Source organism: Phyllostomus discolor, chromosome 5, assembly GCF_004126475.2.
Source record: "Phyllostomus discolor isolate MPI-MPIP mPhyDis1 chromosome 5, mPhyDis1.pri.v3, whole genome shotgun sequence".
In the NCBI taxonomy this organism is placed as follows: domain Eukaryota; kingdom Metazoa; phylum Chordata; class Mammalia; order Chiroptera; family Phyllostomidae; genus Phyllostomus; species Phyllostomus discolor.
The window spans coordinates 110,984,874-111,001,359 of record NC_040907.2 but is presented as its reverse complement, the minus strand read 5'-3'; the positions used below and the strand labels follow the sequence as shown (position 1 = coordinate 111,001,359).

At 53.4% G+C, this 16,486-nt stretch overlaps 2 protein-coding genes across 9 annotated transcripts in view; both read left to right on the top strand.

Moving 5' to 3' along the window:
• The first annotated feature begins 854 nt into the window (after positions 1 to 854).
• On the top strand, positions 855 to 12,175 carry OPN4 (opsin 4). Of its 3 annotated transcripts, XM_036026720.1 has the most exons (10): positions 856 to 1,245; positions 2,456 to 2,598; positions 4,051 to 4,184; positions 4,533 to 4,736; positions 5,381 to 5,552; positions 5,984 to 6,148; positions 7,042 to 7,149; positions 8,107 to 8,287; positions 9,408 to 9,551; positions 11,475 to 12,175. In XM_036026720.1, the coding sequence occupies exons 1-10, from the start codon at positions 1,102 to 1,104 to the stop codon at positions 11,505 to 11,507; spliced, it is 1,428 nt and encodes a 475-aa protein (XP_035882613.1). In that variant the 5' UTR covers positions 856 to 1,101; the 3' UTR covers positions 11,508 to 12,175. The 3 variants fall into 3 exon arrangements, with proteins under 3 accessions (XP_035882614.1, XP_035882613.1, XP_035882615.1); XM_036026721.1 differs by lacking the exon at positions 7,042 to 7,149 and having other exon boundaries at positions 855 to 1,245; XM_036026722.1 differs by lacking the exon at positions 9,408 to 9,551.
• A 2,134-nt stretch (positions 12,176 to 14,309) lies between these two features.
• Positions 14,310 to 16,486, top strand: part of LDB3 (LIM domain binding 3) — a 67,534-nt gene continuing 65,357 nt past the window's right edge. For 3 of the 6 annotated variants that reach the window (XM_028514117.2, XM_028514114.2, XM_028514116.2), the window contains exons 1-2: positions 14,310 to 14,402; positions 14,485 to 14,600. In XM_028514117.2, coding sequence (XP_028369918.1) covers positions 14,508 to 14,600 — 93 coding nt within the window. In that variant the 5' untranslated portion in view covers positions 14,310 to 14,402; positions 14,485 to 14,507. The remainder of the gene's footprint in view (positions 14,403 to 14,484; positions 14,601 to 16,486) is intronic. The other 3 variants (XM_028514118.2, XM_028514120.2, XM_028514121.2) reach the window with 2 other exon arrangements.

Below are 16,486 nucleotides of genomic sequence, written 5' to 3'. Positions count from 1 at the left end.
TGTGAAGACTAGAGGGACCCCTGGAACAGGAGATGGCATATCTCTCCACTCCATGGCTCCACAAATTTCGGCATTGTGCCTCAGGATATGGCTCCCAAGCAGGACAATTCTGGAAGCCAGCAGACCCCTTAGAAAGAGTGCCCAGCTTCCATCCTCTCCAGCTTGGGGGCTCTGCTCCTGCTGTTCCCCCCTCCCCCAGAGGGAACAAATGCAGACCAGGGGTCCCCTCCACTCTGACATTCACTGGGGCTAGGACTGCAGACCTGGGGGAGCTCTCAGGTCTCTACCAAGTTTGCATTTTTGTTTGTTTGTTTTTTTAACATTTGTATTTCCACTTAAAAAGTTATTATCAAAAAACAAGAAGCAAAAATGCATCATGATGTGATCTCGCCTTGATTGTAAGATCTGTTTTTCTCTATATGTATACCCTGGCTCATCCTTTTAGCTTTTTCATCTGTGAAATGAGTGACCAGTCTTGGTTCTTCTGTGCAGGGTGGTTGTGAAATTGTGATGGCTCATGTGGGCTGGATGTGAGTGTAGAGCACCCTGTGGAAAGCATGAGGCTGGGTTCCACAGGTTCACTTGCCCACTGGACAGTCCTGGAGTTTTGGGGGGATGGCAGAAACTATTCTTGATGAGCTCCGGGAACAAAAAGAGAGTCCAGTCACAGGGGAGGACAAAGCCTTCTGCCCAATGTCCACAAGCCTAAGCCTGGCAATCTCCCCTGAAATATATACACATGCATTCACACTGACACACTCTCACACACATTCATTCACACACATGCTGCCATCATCAGGGACCTGTGTCTGAAGGGGCAGATGCATTGAGCTACTGGGCATGCACACTCCCTGCCCCACTACTTAAAGACTGTGAGTTGCCATAACGGTGACACTTTCTTCTCCTTTGTGCTTCACTGGACACAGAGCAGCACCACCCTCAAGCTAGGTCCATGCTGTTTGCAGAAGCAGGCAGCTGGCCCACTGGGCAGGGGTGTTGAGGATGGGTGAAAGTTGAGAGGAGGCTGGACACAGCTAACATCCTGAGTGCTCTGTGCTCTTGACTTCTCTGTGGGCTCAAGAAAAGACCACCCGCTTCAGGATGAACTCCCCTTTGGGGCCAAGAGTCTCACTGGACCCAGCGCAGGAGCCCGGCTGTGTGGCCACTCCAGTTTCACCCAGCAGGTGGGACAGCTCCCAGAGCAGCACCTCCAGCCTGGACCAACCTGTTCCCATCAATCCCACGGTAAGCCTGGAGCGAGCTTCTGCAGGCACATAGCTTTCCCTCCTCCATTCTGATCCCCATCCTAAGGGAACACAGGGGCTTAGGTAAGGAGATAGGAAAGGCCTGTGCTTTGCTTTGAGACCCTGGGCATGTTACTGTATGTCTCTGAGCCTGCCCTACACAAAGAGGCCACTAGAGGAGAGTGTGGGCAACAATTTTCCTTGAGGAGAGCATCCAAGGGATAGAAAGGCCAACGCTGAAGGACAAGGGGCTGGAATGTCCCAGACCTGTCCTTGGCTGTATCCACTCCTTTCTGAAGGTAGTCGGATGCCCCACAGAGCCTTCCAAAAAAGAAGTCGTACTCTGTGCTTCTGGATTTGTCCAGCCCAGAGCGAGGTACTAGGTGTGCTCTGCTGTCTCCATCATTCTAGCCAGAACCCCAAGGCCATCTCCACCAACACCACCGTTAAGTGGGGAGGGCTGAGGGTACTCTCAGGACCCTGGGATGCTGGCCTACATCCTGGACAGGATGGGAAAGCTCCTTCCATTTTAGAGGCCAAGGCAGGATGAGACTATACCACTGCCCCAGAGAGGAGCTGGGGAGGGAGGTGTCTTTATATTGGCTTCATAGTCTTATATCTCCCTGCAGTGACCCTGGGAGGCATAAGCTTTCTTTTCAAAGGGAAATTCTCCCCTCCGTCTTGTGCCAGGTCTACCCAGTTATACTCTGGGGAACTATAGCCTTTTCTTTGAGGCTCGGGAGGGGGAGGAACTCCAGAGAGAGGGGCTCTGCCCCACACTCTGATACCCAGAGTAGAGGGACCTGGAATATCACTGCTAAATGTCTTGAGCACTTGGAACACATCCTATATAGCAGAGAGAAACCACCAAAGAGTTGGGCCTTCTTCCCAAGGAAAGGTAGAATCATTCTAGCCATGCCCCTGCTTGCCAGACATGTGTTAGTCTGTCTTACCAGCCTCTAACAGGTGATCTGAGCCCAATCCTAGAAGCCTTATGCCTCTGTGCAATGGTATAGGAGCTTGGGCTCGAGTTTAGGGGACCTGCATTTCCATTTGGGCTCAGCCACTTGCTAGCTGTGTGAGCAAGGAACCTTGGCACTATGAGCTTCAGTTTCCCCACCTGCCCTTCTGGGGACCCTAACCCTTTTTTCTTGGGGTTATTTTAAGGTGACAGAACAATGTGATGACCTTGGTTCTCTGTCTTTCCACAGCCTGGGGCTCAGGCTACTGCCTGGGTCCCCTTCCCCACAGTCGATGTTCCGGACCATGCCCACTACACCCTAGGCACAGTGGTCCTGCTGGTGGGCCTCACAGGAATGCTGGGCAATCTGACAGTCATCTATACCTTTTGCAGGTGCTTGGTTGGTGAGGTTGGGGCCTGGGAACTGAGGGTAGCCAGCCATGAGGAGACAGGGCAACACATAGGACAGAAATGCTGGTGCTAGCTCTGCCAGGGCACTATCAAGCTTGGGCATTGAGGCCAGGGCTAAGCCCTCAGTGGTCTCAGGCTCAGGCCTCAATCTTTAAGCCCAGGGAAGGAGCCAAGTAGCTCAAGTGAGGCATGCCAGTTGGGCCCCAGGTATACCCTCTATGTAGGGTGGTTGTCCCTAGGACACTGGGTCTCTGCCCATTCTGCCTCGCTGTCAGTTCTCCTCCACCATCACTTGCCTCAGTAGGCATCCTCCTTCTCCCTAAAAGAGCAGCCCAGGCACCAAAGCCCTGAGTCCTCAAGCCCCTCAGCAACCACCTGTTTTTTCCACACATGCCCTATTTGCAGGCTGAATGGCTGAGACAGGCAGGCAGAGAAGTGAAGCCCTACCTTTATCACCTCTTAGCTGAAATGTCTATGGGCAATTTATTTATCCTAGTTAAACCCACACGTCTGTCTGCAAAATGGAGCTGTGCTTTGCCTCACAGTCAATGTAATGATTAAGTGTGGTATACACAGTGCCCAGCAAATCTGTTTGAATCTTGGCTGTTCCACTTACCAAGCTTTGTGATCTGGAGAAAACCACATCACAAGTGGGAGGCTCGATGTTCTTATCTAGAAAACGGGGAAAGGATAGACACAAAGAGAGATGGTTTTAGGAGACAAGGTTTGTGAAAGGGCCCGCCTCTGGAGCACAGTCATCAATTCCATTGGAATTGTCCTAGGGACAGCCACCCTACATAGAGAGTGTGCCTGGGGCCCAATTGGCAAACCTCACTTGAGCTATTTGGACTATTCTTTGGCCCCTTCCCTGAGCTTAAAGATTGAGGCCTGGGCCTGAGGCCATTTGCCAGCCCTGAGGGTGAGGAATATAGGCACAGGTGTGCTGAGCAGGACTCAGACCACGACTCTGGAAAAAAAGGGGTGAGGAGGGTGCGTGAGGAAGAAGAAGGCACAGTTTGGGCACATGTGGAGGGGAGCCTAGGGACAAGACACTCAGGAAAATCTAGCCTAGAGGAGCTGTAGAAAGGAGGGGTGTGTCCAGGGAGAAAGTGTGAGTCATGTAGAGGGCATGCCCAAGGTGAAAAGAAGTAATGGATGACACCCAAACCCAGTTTCTGCTGGACTGAGCAGCAGCTCTGGGAGAGGCATTGCTCTCTGCTTCATTCTGAGTGAACCTCCTTCAAAAGACAGTCTCATTTCTCAGCCTGCACTGCTGGACACCAGAACTGTTTGGCTGGTATTTGTTAGGCAGTGGGGTGGGCCAGAGGTTCCTGTATGTATGAATGCACACACGCACATACGTGTGCATATGTGCACCTAGTGGAGGGAAGGCACCCAGCAGAAGCACCTTCTAACAGTTTCTGATCCCTACAGGAGCAGAAGCCTCAGGACACCTGCCAACATGTTCATTATCAACCTTGCAATCAGCGACTTCCTCATGTCCTTCACCCAGGCCCCTGTTGTATTTGCCAGCAGCCTCTATAAGCGGTGGCTCTTTGGGGAGGCAGGTAGACACTTAGGGCTCCTTTTTGCTGGAATGGGGAGGAAGATTATGGCAGGGGATGCATACTGTGAAGAGCAGCCCAGGTGAGGAGGTGATTTCCTCTTCCTTGGCAAAGAGTGGGTAGCTGCCCTCATCCCAGTAGTGAGCAACAGGGAAGACTCAGGTTCCAGTCCTGAGGTCTTCACTAGCCTCTGCCAGATGTGGCAAGTAGGCAGGGTAAAGAGGGGCTCAGTCTGTATCTCTTCAGATGTGAGGGCAGGAGCCAACTATATGGTGTCCACAGACCTTCTCTCCCCTGGGGTATCTGATGGGCTCCCTGCCAAGGGCTGAGGTCAGGGAACTGTGTCCACAGGCTGCGAGTTCTATGCCTTCTGTGGGGCTCTCTTTGGCATCACCTCCATGATCACTCTGACAGCCATCGCCCTGGACCGCTACCTGGTGATCACACGCCCATTGGCCACCATTGGGGTGGTGTCCAAGAGACGAGCAGCACTTGTCTTGCTGGGAGTCTGGCTCTATGCCCTGGCCTGGAGTCTTCCACCCTTCTTTGGCTGGAGTAAGTAGGTTGCAAGAATCAGGAAAGGGGAGGATAGTCTGGGGGGGCACATTCAAGGGCAAGTAGGTAGACTTGGCTTAGCCAACTGGCAGGATGGGGGGCATAAAACTGCCTGAGCCACAAGGCTCAGGGGGTAGGACTAGCCACAGGGAAACTGAAGCTGTATCATCAGTTATCAGAAGATGACCTGGGTTCCCATCCCTCACCACAGAGGGGAAGACTACATGGTTCCTGGTTGCCAGGAAGAGATATACATCTGATGCTGAGTTTGCAGTGAGCTACACAGGCAGGGGTTGGGGTATGAGGACTCAGTACGCAAGAGGGTTAGCAGTAAGGCACCAGCCCTTCTTGGACAGGGCCAAAAAGCTGGCTGAAGGCTGGGGGAGTAGGACCATGGTGCTCTGGTGAGGTCTTTGCCCCACACTGGCAAGAATGGATGGTGCTGGGCTTTGCTAGCTATCTCCCACAATAGGTTTGGAAAGCTCCGCCTCCATGTGCCCTGGCTTCCTCACTGTACTGGGCTGGGCTGGAGCTGCTGTCAGTGTTCCAGGATCCCAGACCCCATGTCAAAAATCCCTGCTTGATGAGGAGCCCACAACAGCACTGCCCAGAACACTGAGAACCTGCCTTCTCCTGGCTCCCAGGTGCCTATGTGCCCGAGGGGCTGCTGACCTCCTGTTCCTGGGACTATGTGAGCTTCACGCCATCGGTCCGTGCCTACACCATGCTGCTCTTCTGCTTTGTGTTCTTCCTTCCCCTGCTTGTCATCATCTACTGCTACGTCTTCATCTTCAGGGCCATTCGGGAGACAGGCCAGTAAGAGCTGGGCATGGAGAAGGGGCTAGATGGGAGGGGGGCCTTGCCCCTTCATCAGAGCCTCACGTCTGCACCCACCCTTGGGGCACCCCAACTCCAGATGGGCAAAGACAAGCTGAGTACCTCTGCTTACAGGGTAGGTGCCTAGAAACCAGCACATTCTGGTACCTAGAAAAGTCTCAGGAGACAGGGTCTTCTCAAGAAGGGGCCTTTAGGCATGATAGGAGGCCTGGGGGTTTAGGGCAGAAAAGACACAGGTAGAACTGAAGGAGGTAGGTCAGGCTGGATGTCATGGAGAACTTTCTGGGTGTGAGGGATGCCTGCACTGGAAGGGATGGCTAACTCCAGATAGGCTCCCCAACAGTGGTCATGACCTTGGCAACTTATTTCAACCCAAGTGTGGTCAGACCCAGATGCCGTACCCTTCCTAGGGCTCTCCAGACTTTCGGGTCCTGCGAAGGCCACAGTGAATTGCCCTGGCAACAGCAGCGGCTGCAGAGCGAGTGGAAAACGGCCAAGATTGTCTTGCTAGTCATCCTTCTCTTCGTCCTGTCCTGGGCACCCTACTCCACTGTGGCCTTGATGGCCTTTGCTGGGTAAGCAATGGCTAAGGGGCTGGGGGTGCAGTGTAAAGTGGGGAGGGCTACAGGGGATTGGGGCAGCCTCTTCTTTCCAAGACCAAACCCAAGCCAGCTGTACTCACACTCTAAGTCTGGCCTCAGAGCCTTCCCCTCTCCTTGCAGTGAGATTATCCCCTCTAGCTGGGCCTACCTGGGCCTGCCTGGTTCCTGGAGGCACTAGGACACATGTGGGGTGAGCTCTGAGCCACACTGGATTTAGCCTGAGTGCGTGTGAGGGCTACAGCTCCTGCTAGACCCCTTGGGAATACATGGCTCTCCCTGAGTTATGGTTCCCTCTTCATCTGGGCACACAGCCAGGGGTTCTGCTCACCTTCTGCCCTCATGGTGAGAGTCTGGGAACTTTGACATTTACAGCAGCGTGGGCGTAAGCCAGACTTCAGAAGCATTTTGGGGCAGAGAGAGCTATTAATCCTTGGAAGTGTTTGTGTATGAGATCTTCTCCTTGTATAGGAACAATTCCCTCATGGGTCCTCTTGTGAAGTAACTTTGAGAGACCCAGGGGAGTGTGGGCATCTGGGTTGGAGTGTGGTGTGGGAAAAGCTGAGCAGAGGACTAGGGTCAGCAGGGGAGACGGGGGTTTATTGCTGGCAGCATAGGCTCAAGGGACAGTAAAACTCTCCAACCTGGCCCATCTTCCTCCTGGCCCCTCCCTCAATTGCTCTTTGGGCTCCCACTCACCTCAGATCAGAATTCTTCCTAGCATTGCAGTCCTTCCCATGGGGCTGACTTGGCTCAGCTAATTTGGGCCAAGCTGGGTTGTGCCCTGGCAGAGCCTGGCCTAAAAGAAGAAGATTCCCAAGAGAACAGGAGGGCCAGCTGCCAGGGAGACCACAGCTTCTCTGTCCTAGGTATGCGCATGTCCTGACGCCCTACATGAACTCAGTGCCAGCTGTTATCGCCAAGGCCTCTGCCATCCACAACCCCATCATTTACGCCATCACCCACCCTAAGTACAGGTGCAGCTCTACTTCAGGCCCTACCCCCAGGCCCCCAGGCCCACCCTCAGGGGCATGGAGGATCTGGGCCTACAAATGGGGGCAGAGACCACTGTCTTTCCTGTTTCTTGTCTATGCATTGGGTGGGGGCTCTAGCAGCTGGAGCAGCCAGTTACATTGGGTGGGGTTAGAGGTGGTGTGACCCTTCTGCTGCTCCACTTCCCAGGAGGCTCAGCTTGGAGGGATATCAGGGCTCCCTGGGCAGTGGCCAATCCTAACTAGGGATTTTTGGAGCTGAGGCCAAAAGGCAGCCAAGATGGCTGATCAGCAGCGTTGCTCCCTAAAAGGAGAAGCCTCCAGAGCTGAGCTTTCCCTGGAGAGACCACACCAGGGAAAGCTCAGCTATACTTCAAGGGCCCTGGCAGAGGCCCAGGGATGGTTCTCACCCAGAGTGCTCTCTGCTAGAATCCCAGCATACTGGCCTCTCCCACAGGAGTGTTTTCAGTGCTTCCTTTTGCCTGGGGGTATCTGTATATCACCACCCTGCTGAGGCCAACAGCCTAACTTAACCTATTCAGCTCAGAGGTCTCCATTCACAGAGATGTGGCTTGGGTCTTCCACTTGAAAGCTAGAACTAAGTACCTGGCTGAACCTGCTATGTTAAGGCTCTGCCTCCATGCCCATGGCCCCAGCATCTGCTGTCCACTCCCAGTCCTGTGAGTCTGTTGGTCTCCTTCACCTCAGTATCTGTCTGGCCTTCATTATAATTTTTCATGACTTTCAGTGTCTTCCTCTCCATTCCCATTGCCCCATCATCTGTCTGTCCATCCTCATAACTCCAACGTCTAAACCTTCCTATTTCCCCAGTGGTTCTCTGTCCACTCCTATTGGCCTTGTATCAGTCTGTCCATTCATCTCCATCTCCTCATGTCTATTTGTCCATCATCTTTGCCTTAACCAGATGTGCTGTCCCTGCAGAATGGCCATAGCCCAGCACCTGCCCTGCCTAGGTGTGCTGCTTGGTGTATCGGTCCAGCGCACTGGCCCATATACCAGTTACCATTCCACCCACCGCTCCACACTGAGCAGCCAGGCCTCGGACCCCAGCTGGATCTCCAGACAGAAGCGCCAGGAGTCCCTGGGCTCTGAAAGTGAGGTGGTAAGAATGCTGGCCCCTATATGGCTGACCATCTCTTCCTCAACTAGGCCTCTGGGCAGAACTGCCACTGAGATTTAAGAACCCTTAGGACACTGGGATGCTTAGGACACTGAGGCAGGAAGAGCCTCTCCCCACCTCTCTCAAAGCTTTTTCATGCATCATCCTCTCTGATAGGTAGGGGCATTGAGGCCAGAGAAGCAAGGGGTTGGTCCAAGGTCATCCAGTAGCAAGGCCAGGACTGAACACAGGTCTTCCAACTCCAAGAAATCTCTTTTCCATGCTGGCACGACCTTTAGAGCCACAGATTGGATAGACTAGCATTTTTGGTCCCAAATGAGCCTCCAGGGAGACAGACAGGAACTAGCACAGGAACCCTGGTTCACAGCATTAAGCCTCCTCCTCTGGGAGCCTTGAAGAGCCCTCAGGATACAGAGGAAGGAGCAGTAGCCCTGGATTCAAGCCTCAGCTCTATTGTCTCTTGACTGTGTGAGCTTGGGCAGGTCACTCATCCTCTCTGACCCTCTATGTCCTTCTCTGAAACAGCTGCATATAGACTGGCAAGGGTGCCTGCCCTTGGGTAGATATAGACCCCATAAGTTGTCAGTCCCTGGAGCTCTCAGCCTGCCACCTTCTCCTTAGAACCTGGAGTTGTGATGCTCCTTAATGTCCCCAGGAGAGATCCCTGTACCATGAGCTCCTATCCCCAGCCACACTTGGGTTCCTCCATATTGTGCCTACAGGGCCTACTGTGGACCTCACCAAGGGTCTCCACTTACCTCCTCCTATTGCTCCCATCCCTAGGAGTCTCAGTTGAGGGACTGAGAAAGGAACTGTCAGAGGTCCCTTCCCTATATTTTGTAATAGAGGTATAGACCCTCATGAAGACATACCCATCTCACATGCTTTAGTAAGTATGCATGTGCTCACAGACACACACACACCCTGGCTCATGCACTAAAATTTGTAGGGATTTGGTGACCAGCAACCCTGCAAACAGTGTGATGGGCCTCTCCCTAGTGAATATTGTGGGGAGAGTAGGGAAAGGCCTGTTGTGGGGGGCAGGAGCAAGATAGAAAAATGTCTTACTTTAGCCTCACAATGACTCTTCTACCTCCTCCAGGGCTGGACATACATGGAAGCAGCAGCTATGTGGGGGTCTGCCCAGCAAGTAAGTGGCTGGTCCCCATGCAGTCAGGGCCTGGAGGACATAGAAACCAAGGCCCTTCCTCAGCCCCAGGGACATGAAGCAGAGGATCCCAGGAAGGTAATTGAAGACAAGGGGCAAGTAGCCCAGAGAATGACCAGGAAAAGGGGACTAGTTCTCATGAGTAGGCCCAAATGCTCTCTGAGAATTACATCTTCTCTGTACCTCCCCAGCATTCCCTTGCACATATGGAGAGTCTGGAGTTCTGTGACTCCCAGATGCTTTGAGCAGGCCACACTATGGTCTGAGACTCCACTTAAGAGGGTCTGTGTGTGATTGTAGGTAGCAGGTGGTGGTGGCTATGCTGTGCTATGATAAATGTATACATGTGTGCTAGTGTGTGTGACCATGTGCCTGGCACTTACTCTCTGTCACTGTGACATTACAGGGAGTAGAATTGAGTGTCCCTAACATGTTTGCTCTAAGCTGTATGTGACCAAGGGTGGATGGTATGTACCTTTGTGTGTGATTGGAGGCTGGACATACCTGTGTGGGGGTGCTGCAAGCTGTGTATGTGCTCAGTGAGAATGCCCTGAGATTAGGATGTTACCCAGAATACTTGTGGCTATTAAAAGAAAGCCAGCTGTCAGCCCAACTGCCTATGGAACGGAATGTCGATGGCGATTAGAGAAGGCCATATTCTGGAACACTGGAAATGCCATGCTCAGGCCCCAAGGCTGAGGCTTCCCCTCCCTCTCAGCTGACAGCTCCCTCCACCCCTGCCCTTCACTCCTACCTACACAACACTTCCAGCTCCTGGGCTTTCTTGAGCTTCCCTAGCAAGCCCAAGGCTAGAGCACTTCTCTGCTTTTCTTCTTTAAGGCTGCTCCCCTGCATGTCCCAGAGAGGGGGAGCCCTGGGTTGCTCCCTACAGTTGGAGCCTCTGCCTCCCCCAGCATCAGTGTTCAAGGGAGCACCACTCTCCTGATGCTCCAGCCCCAGGAGGACTCAAACCCCAGCCCTGAGCCCTGGCACTGTGCACAGCCACGGAGACCAGGACAGAGGCATGGCTGTGCCCTGCCCCCAGGCTGGTGGGGCAATGACAAAAGGCACAATGCCTATCCTGGGGGGAATACCAGGATGGGGTAGGCTGCTGGGAAGAGAGATATAGCACATCAGCAGTCACCTAAAAGGTGATAAGGACTGCCAATAAGGTATCAGTATACAGACTACTGAAAGCAGAGGCAAGTCCCCAAGGGCTCCCCAGGGAAGATGGAGATAAAGTGGAGATTGCCAGGCTGAGGGGGGGTAGGGGATGAGAAGTCCAGACTGAGGAAACAGCCTGTGCAAATGCAGTAGAGCCCAAGGGGAGCTCAGTGTCCTGGAACAGAATGTTGCTCTGTGACCTCAGAAGCAGCCAAAGGGACCCTGTGAGCTGGCGGGACATGTGAGAGAAAGAAGACAGGCAGGAGGTGGTGGTAGGAGCCTTGAGAAGACCCACTCAACTGCTGGCCAGAGGGGTCTCCAGATGTGACGCTGGGTGTAAGGAGCACCTGGAGGACTTAGCAGGGTTCTGATTAGGGCTGGGTTAGCTTTGCAGGGTAGCTGGACCCCTCTGCAGTGGCTGGGGAAGGACAGGTTGAATGGTATGAGCTGCAGGGAGAAAACCAGAGGAAGCAGGTGCTATAGGACACACCAGAAATTAGGTGTTGAAGGCAGCAGGGGAAGAGCAGACACTGGCATGTGGAAGAGGAAAAAAGGGAAGTGTAGAAAGGGATGGTGAGGTGGAGACCTCAGTCTGGACCTCAGGAGCCCAAGAGCCTAGGGGATGTCCTAGGGGGATGTCCTACTGGCATCCTTAGACATGTCTGGCTCCATCTTTCAGGCCACATTGCCTAGAGTCTCAGAGAAGGCCAACCTCAACCTAGGACACAACCTGGCCCTCCTTTAAGCCTCCCTTCACTAGAGAATCACTGAGAGACTGTTACTGCTGGGACATTTCTTAAGCTAAACAGATGTGTGTTGTTTGTTTTCTGGACCAAGGTACTGCTCCCCAGTCTGGACTCCAGGATATAGGGCATCACTGGATCTCCTTTTCTTCTGGATATGCCCAGTGCCCTGCCCAACACAGACCCAGGATTACCTCCTGAGAGAGACTGGGGGCTTTGGAAGTAGCCCTGTCACTTGTGGTGTGCTAGATTCATATCCCAAAACACAAAGCTCCTGCCATGCAAAGTGTTCTGCATGCACTTCTCATCTTGGCAGCCTGCACCCCAGGCTCATCCTGAAGAGTGGAGCCCAGTCCTCCTGCTCCTGGAGCCACCTGCCCCTCTTCAAGTGCTGTGTGCCATGATTGTCTGAGTGATGACAATGGCAATGGCTCCATAGGGCACACCAGCTATTTATGAGTTGCCTCTGCACCCAGGCTGGGCACTTTGTTGGCATGGGAAAGCCAGCACTGTATCTCCCTCAGTCAGCAGTTAAAGCTGAACACAGACATTCATGTACTGAAAACTCTTATTTATCAGTAGCTTTTCCCCACAGTGTACTGTTTCCACTGTGCTCCACACTCTTGTTCACACATACATTTGCAAGCACACTCTCTGCATGTACATATTTGCATGCACACTCAGCATATGTGTGCACACTTTGCATTTGTGATTTCTTTCACATCAGTGGTCTAAATTTAACCCAGGGCTGTGTGGTTCTGACAGAGTATAGGAAAATAAATAATCAGAGGTCTCAGAGAAGCATGGTCTCTTATCTGTTGATGTTGCAATTAGAGAGAAACTCTAGGCCTGCCCTCTAATGCCCACAGCAGTTTCTCTTCCTCCACTTCTCTCTTTTCCCCACCTTATGACTCTTTCCTGAAGTCACCATCTCAAACTGTGGGGTGCAGACTGGGGGAGGGACAAAGAACAGGCTTGCCCCCAGTCCCACTGCCCAATGAGCTGCTGTTACTGAGCAGAAGTGCCCACCCAGCCTGTAGGTACCAGCTGCTCTCTGGCTGTCTTGGGCCCCCAGGGGAAGCAGATGGGTGGTGGCTAGCCTCCCTCTTTAAGAGCATCCTTTCTACTACCCCTCCCTTTCCCTGAGGCAGCATCAGGCTTCAAGCGGGTACCCAAGCCCAGAGAAAGAGCCTGCGTCTCCAGGTACAGTCTAGCCCAGTGCTCCCCTTCCTCCCCTTTCTTCTGTTTCAGAATTACATAGGCTTCAGCAGCCCAAGTTCTAAACCCCATTAAACTTCCTTATCCCACACTGTTCATGCTGCTGGGCCCTCTCCACCTTGGAAGAATAAATCTCGGCAGGGAAGGGGATAAGGCTGGAGTCAGGGATGGATGGAATGGGGACTGGGTGAAGGGCAGGGAATGGTACAGGGGAGGGATGGGTGCTGCAAGCAGTCAGTCTCCTGGGCCAGGCACCAACAGGGAGAATAGGCTGGGCTACCTGATACAGGGCAAGGAGGTGGTAAAGTGGAGGAAAGAACACAGGTTTCTCCTTAGCTTCTTCCATTTGATAGTTTTATGATCTTGGTCAAGTTATCAAATGCCCCTGTAATGTAGGGACTCCTACCCTGCATGTTGTGTGTGACAGGCCCAAGGCATGAGGTGGGATGCTGGCAGCTAGGAAATTACTCATGCCCAGGCCTATACTTAGTCCTTGGGACCATGCCCAAGCCAGAGCCCTCTGGGAAGGCCAGAGAGCAGCTAACCCAGTTGCCTTCCCCAAGCCTCAGTTTCCCCAGCCAGGAGCCACAGTGAGCTTTGATCTATTTCCAGACAACCCAGGGCCTAAGGTGTCTTCTGGGGTAAGGCTTCTAAAGGAATCCTGGCCCCAAAACCACACTAGCAGGAGTCTCTCCCAAGGCCACGCTCTCAAAGGGCCTAGACCCCCTCTCAGAACACACTGTCTCAGGGCTATGGGCTAAAAACACTGAACATACAGCCCCTCCCTTCTGGCCCCATGTCCCAGCAGCTGAGCAAATAGCATCCCCGCTCCTTCTCCCTGCCCCCTGCCATTCCAGCGCAAAGGGCACAGGAGCCTGGCGTGCCGCACTGGCAGCTGGAGCTTTCCTTACTGCTGTCAAGTTTTCCAGAACACAGATGAGACACAAGAGCCAGGAGTAACTGCTGGGCCCCCAGAGGGTCTGGACAGTGTGGTCTGCCTCAGACTTGCTTTCAGACCCTGTGCTGAAGGGCACAGGCAGGACCCCAACCTGAGTCTGAGTATTGGTAGGCACCTGTGACCACTGGGAACCCACTATCTGACACAAATCCCGTGGGAATTAGCCCAGGCTCCAGTGTGGCCTAAGTTCATTTGCTATGTTGCCTTGGAAAAGTCACTTAACCTCTCTGAGCCTTGGCTCCTGCTGAGGCAGCAGCCTCTCAAGATCTGAGGGAATAATGATGTGAAGGGCCTGGAGCTAAGCTTAGCTGTGCTCAGAGCTGTTGCTATTATGATGACCGTTTGTATGCTGGGAAATCTTGGGCCAATTACTCATCTCCTGAGCTGAAGCTCTGTCCAGACCAACTGGAAGCTCAGCTTGGTCCTAAGGCCTATCACGGCTTCACACTGGGTAAGGTACATACAGCCTTTCACCAGAGAGCACAGCAATACCCCAAGTCACAAGGAGGTGGGTACAACTGGGGAGAGAGTGTGTGTCCTGGCTCTCCAGAGGGCAGAGAGAGCAAGGAGAGGAGAGCAGGGAGGCAAGAACATTATCACTGACATGGCCAGTACCTTATCCTGCCCCCTGGGTGCAGGACACCCCTCCCCAGGGGCTATATTAGCTCTCTGAGTCATGGTGGACTGCCTGGGAGGCCTCAGCAGGCGGGCACAGTGTAAGGTTACAGTCCATTTATGGGCGTAGCAGAGGGCAGATATCAGTGTCGATGGCATTCGTTCCCAGCTATTCTTAGGAGCTTCTCAGGAGCTCCATACAGCCTACCCAGACAGCAAGGAACAGAGCAGGCAAGGCTGGGGGTCGGGGGTCTGGGGCAGGTGCAGAGGCAGAGTGCATTCGGGCTGTCTCACTCCCTCTTCTTATCCACAGAGGCCACCACTGTCAGCAGCAGCATGTCTTACAGCGTGACCCTGACCGGGCCTGGGCCCTGGGGCTTTCGCCTACAGGGGGGCAAGGACTTCAACATGCCGCTTACTATCTCCCGGGTGAGTGTGTGCTGCTCATGGCCTGGTGCCCATAGGGGTTGGTATGTTCAGAGAAGTGTATGTATGTCCACCCATCTTCTCCAATGCTCTTGAAAACCAGAGCACACCGTATCCCCAGTCTCGGGGCTGGCATTGGACCCCACTGGATGTTGCTGGCCATAGGGTCCTGGTCTTGGCCACAGCTGTTTGTCCCCCTGAATTGGTCAGCCTGTTGTAAAGTGAAATGCCATGGGCAAGCAGCAGAGAAGGAAGTGTCAAATTTTCAAGGCAGGCCAGCAAGTGAACAGAGTATAGCACTTTTCTCAGCCCTTTGTTGGCAAGCCTGGAACATTTCCCTGATAGTGGGCAACTGCTTTGGGGAGAGAACACTCCTAGCACAGAAAGGGCAGGAAACAGGAGGGTGGATAGGTGGATGGACAGACTGCTGACCTTGGCTGTCAGGACTCGGGACTGGATTGGGTTGGTTACTGGGCTCTAATACCCACTCCATCCATCTCAGACCCAAGATAAGAGCCCCCTCCTCCCACCTGCTGGTCCTGCCAGGGACCTGGCACTGGCTGGCCTCATGAGGCTAGGCCTTCCTCCCTCACCTGCCTAAGCCACTACCTATTCACCAGGGCTGCTTTATCTGCCTGTCTCACATCTTATTCCCCATGCTTGACTGGGAAAACAACCCATGTCCTGCAGTGTCTGTGATCAGGGAACATCACTGCCTGATGTGAGTGTTACAAAACATCGGAGAATGTCTGAGTAACTCTACTGACCTGCTGGGGACACTAAAACCCAGAAAGCAGAGAAATTAGATCTGAAAGGGCTTTGTTTTAACCACTGCTATGTCCCTGAAATCTATAGCAGGGCCTAGAACATAGTAGATGCTCAGGCAACATTTGTCAAGTAAAGGGACTCTTCAAAAGTCCAGCAGAGCTGAGTCTGAAGGTCCTGTGGCCCAGGGTGGACTATGAGATGTGCAAGGGCATAGACAAGCCCTGCATGATGGGCTAAGTCTGGGGCAGTCCCCAGCAGTGCCGTGTGGGCATCAGGGGGCAGGCTGAGGCCCCAGGCTGTCACAGTGGGTGATAAATGGACAGGAGTGTTTGGGTTGCTGCCTACCAGGGGACAGGAAGATGGTTTTTTCCAGGGCAACAGAGACTTACCTTGGGCCTGGGGAGTATAGTGGGGCAGGGAGGCACTGAGTGGGTAGCCAGGAAAGGTCTGAAAGTTGCGTGGCAGAAGGGGAAGGAAGCCAATACCCCTGCTGGAGGAGCACTCCTGGCTGTGGAACCTGATGCGGGCACTTGGAGGGACCCCAAGAAGAGTCTCACTCAGGGGTGCTATAGGAAGCTCTTAATAGCCATAGAGGCCACTTTCCTGTGGTGTGGGATGCTGGGCTGGCTCCAGCCTAGGGAAAAGGCCTTAGTCCTCCATCCTTCTCCTGGCGAGCTGGCTCATTCTAACCTGAGTTTGCAACTCCTCCAGACCCACTGCCCTGGAGTCCACAGGGTCCCATACTAAAAGGACAAGAGAATTGTGCACTGATGACATGGTGACATATGGGCACTTGAACCCAAGTGGGAACCCAATTCCCAGGACCCTGTACAACTTCCCATCCCCATGGTTGCAGATCTCCCTGTACAAGTGGGGCTGCCCACTCTCACTCTCATAAGTCCACTGGCCACCCACACACACCAGCCCAACTCTGCTCCAGCTCCATCATCCTCAAGGCCTCCTCCTGGTGTTCCTTGCCCCAACCCTACAGGTGGAAATTAGCCTCCCGGTTCAGTGGCACCAAGGATAGCCAGTTACCTCACCCAGGGTCTATGTGCCACCTGGCCTGGCTAGTCCAGGGCTTAATTGCAGCACAGAGGCCTTAAACTAGACAGCAGGAA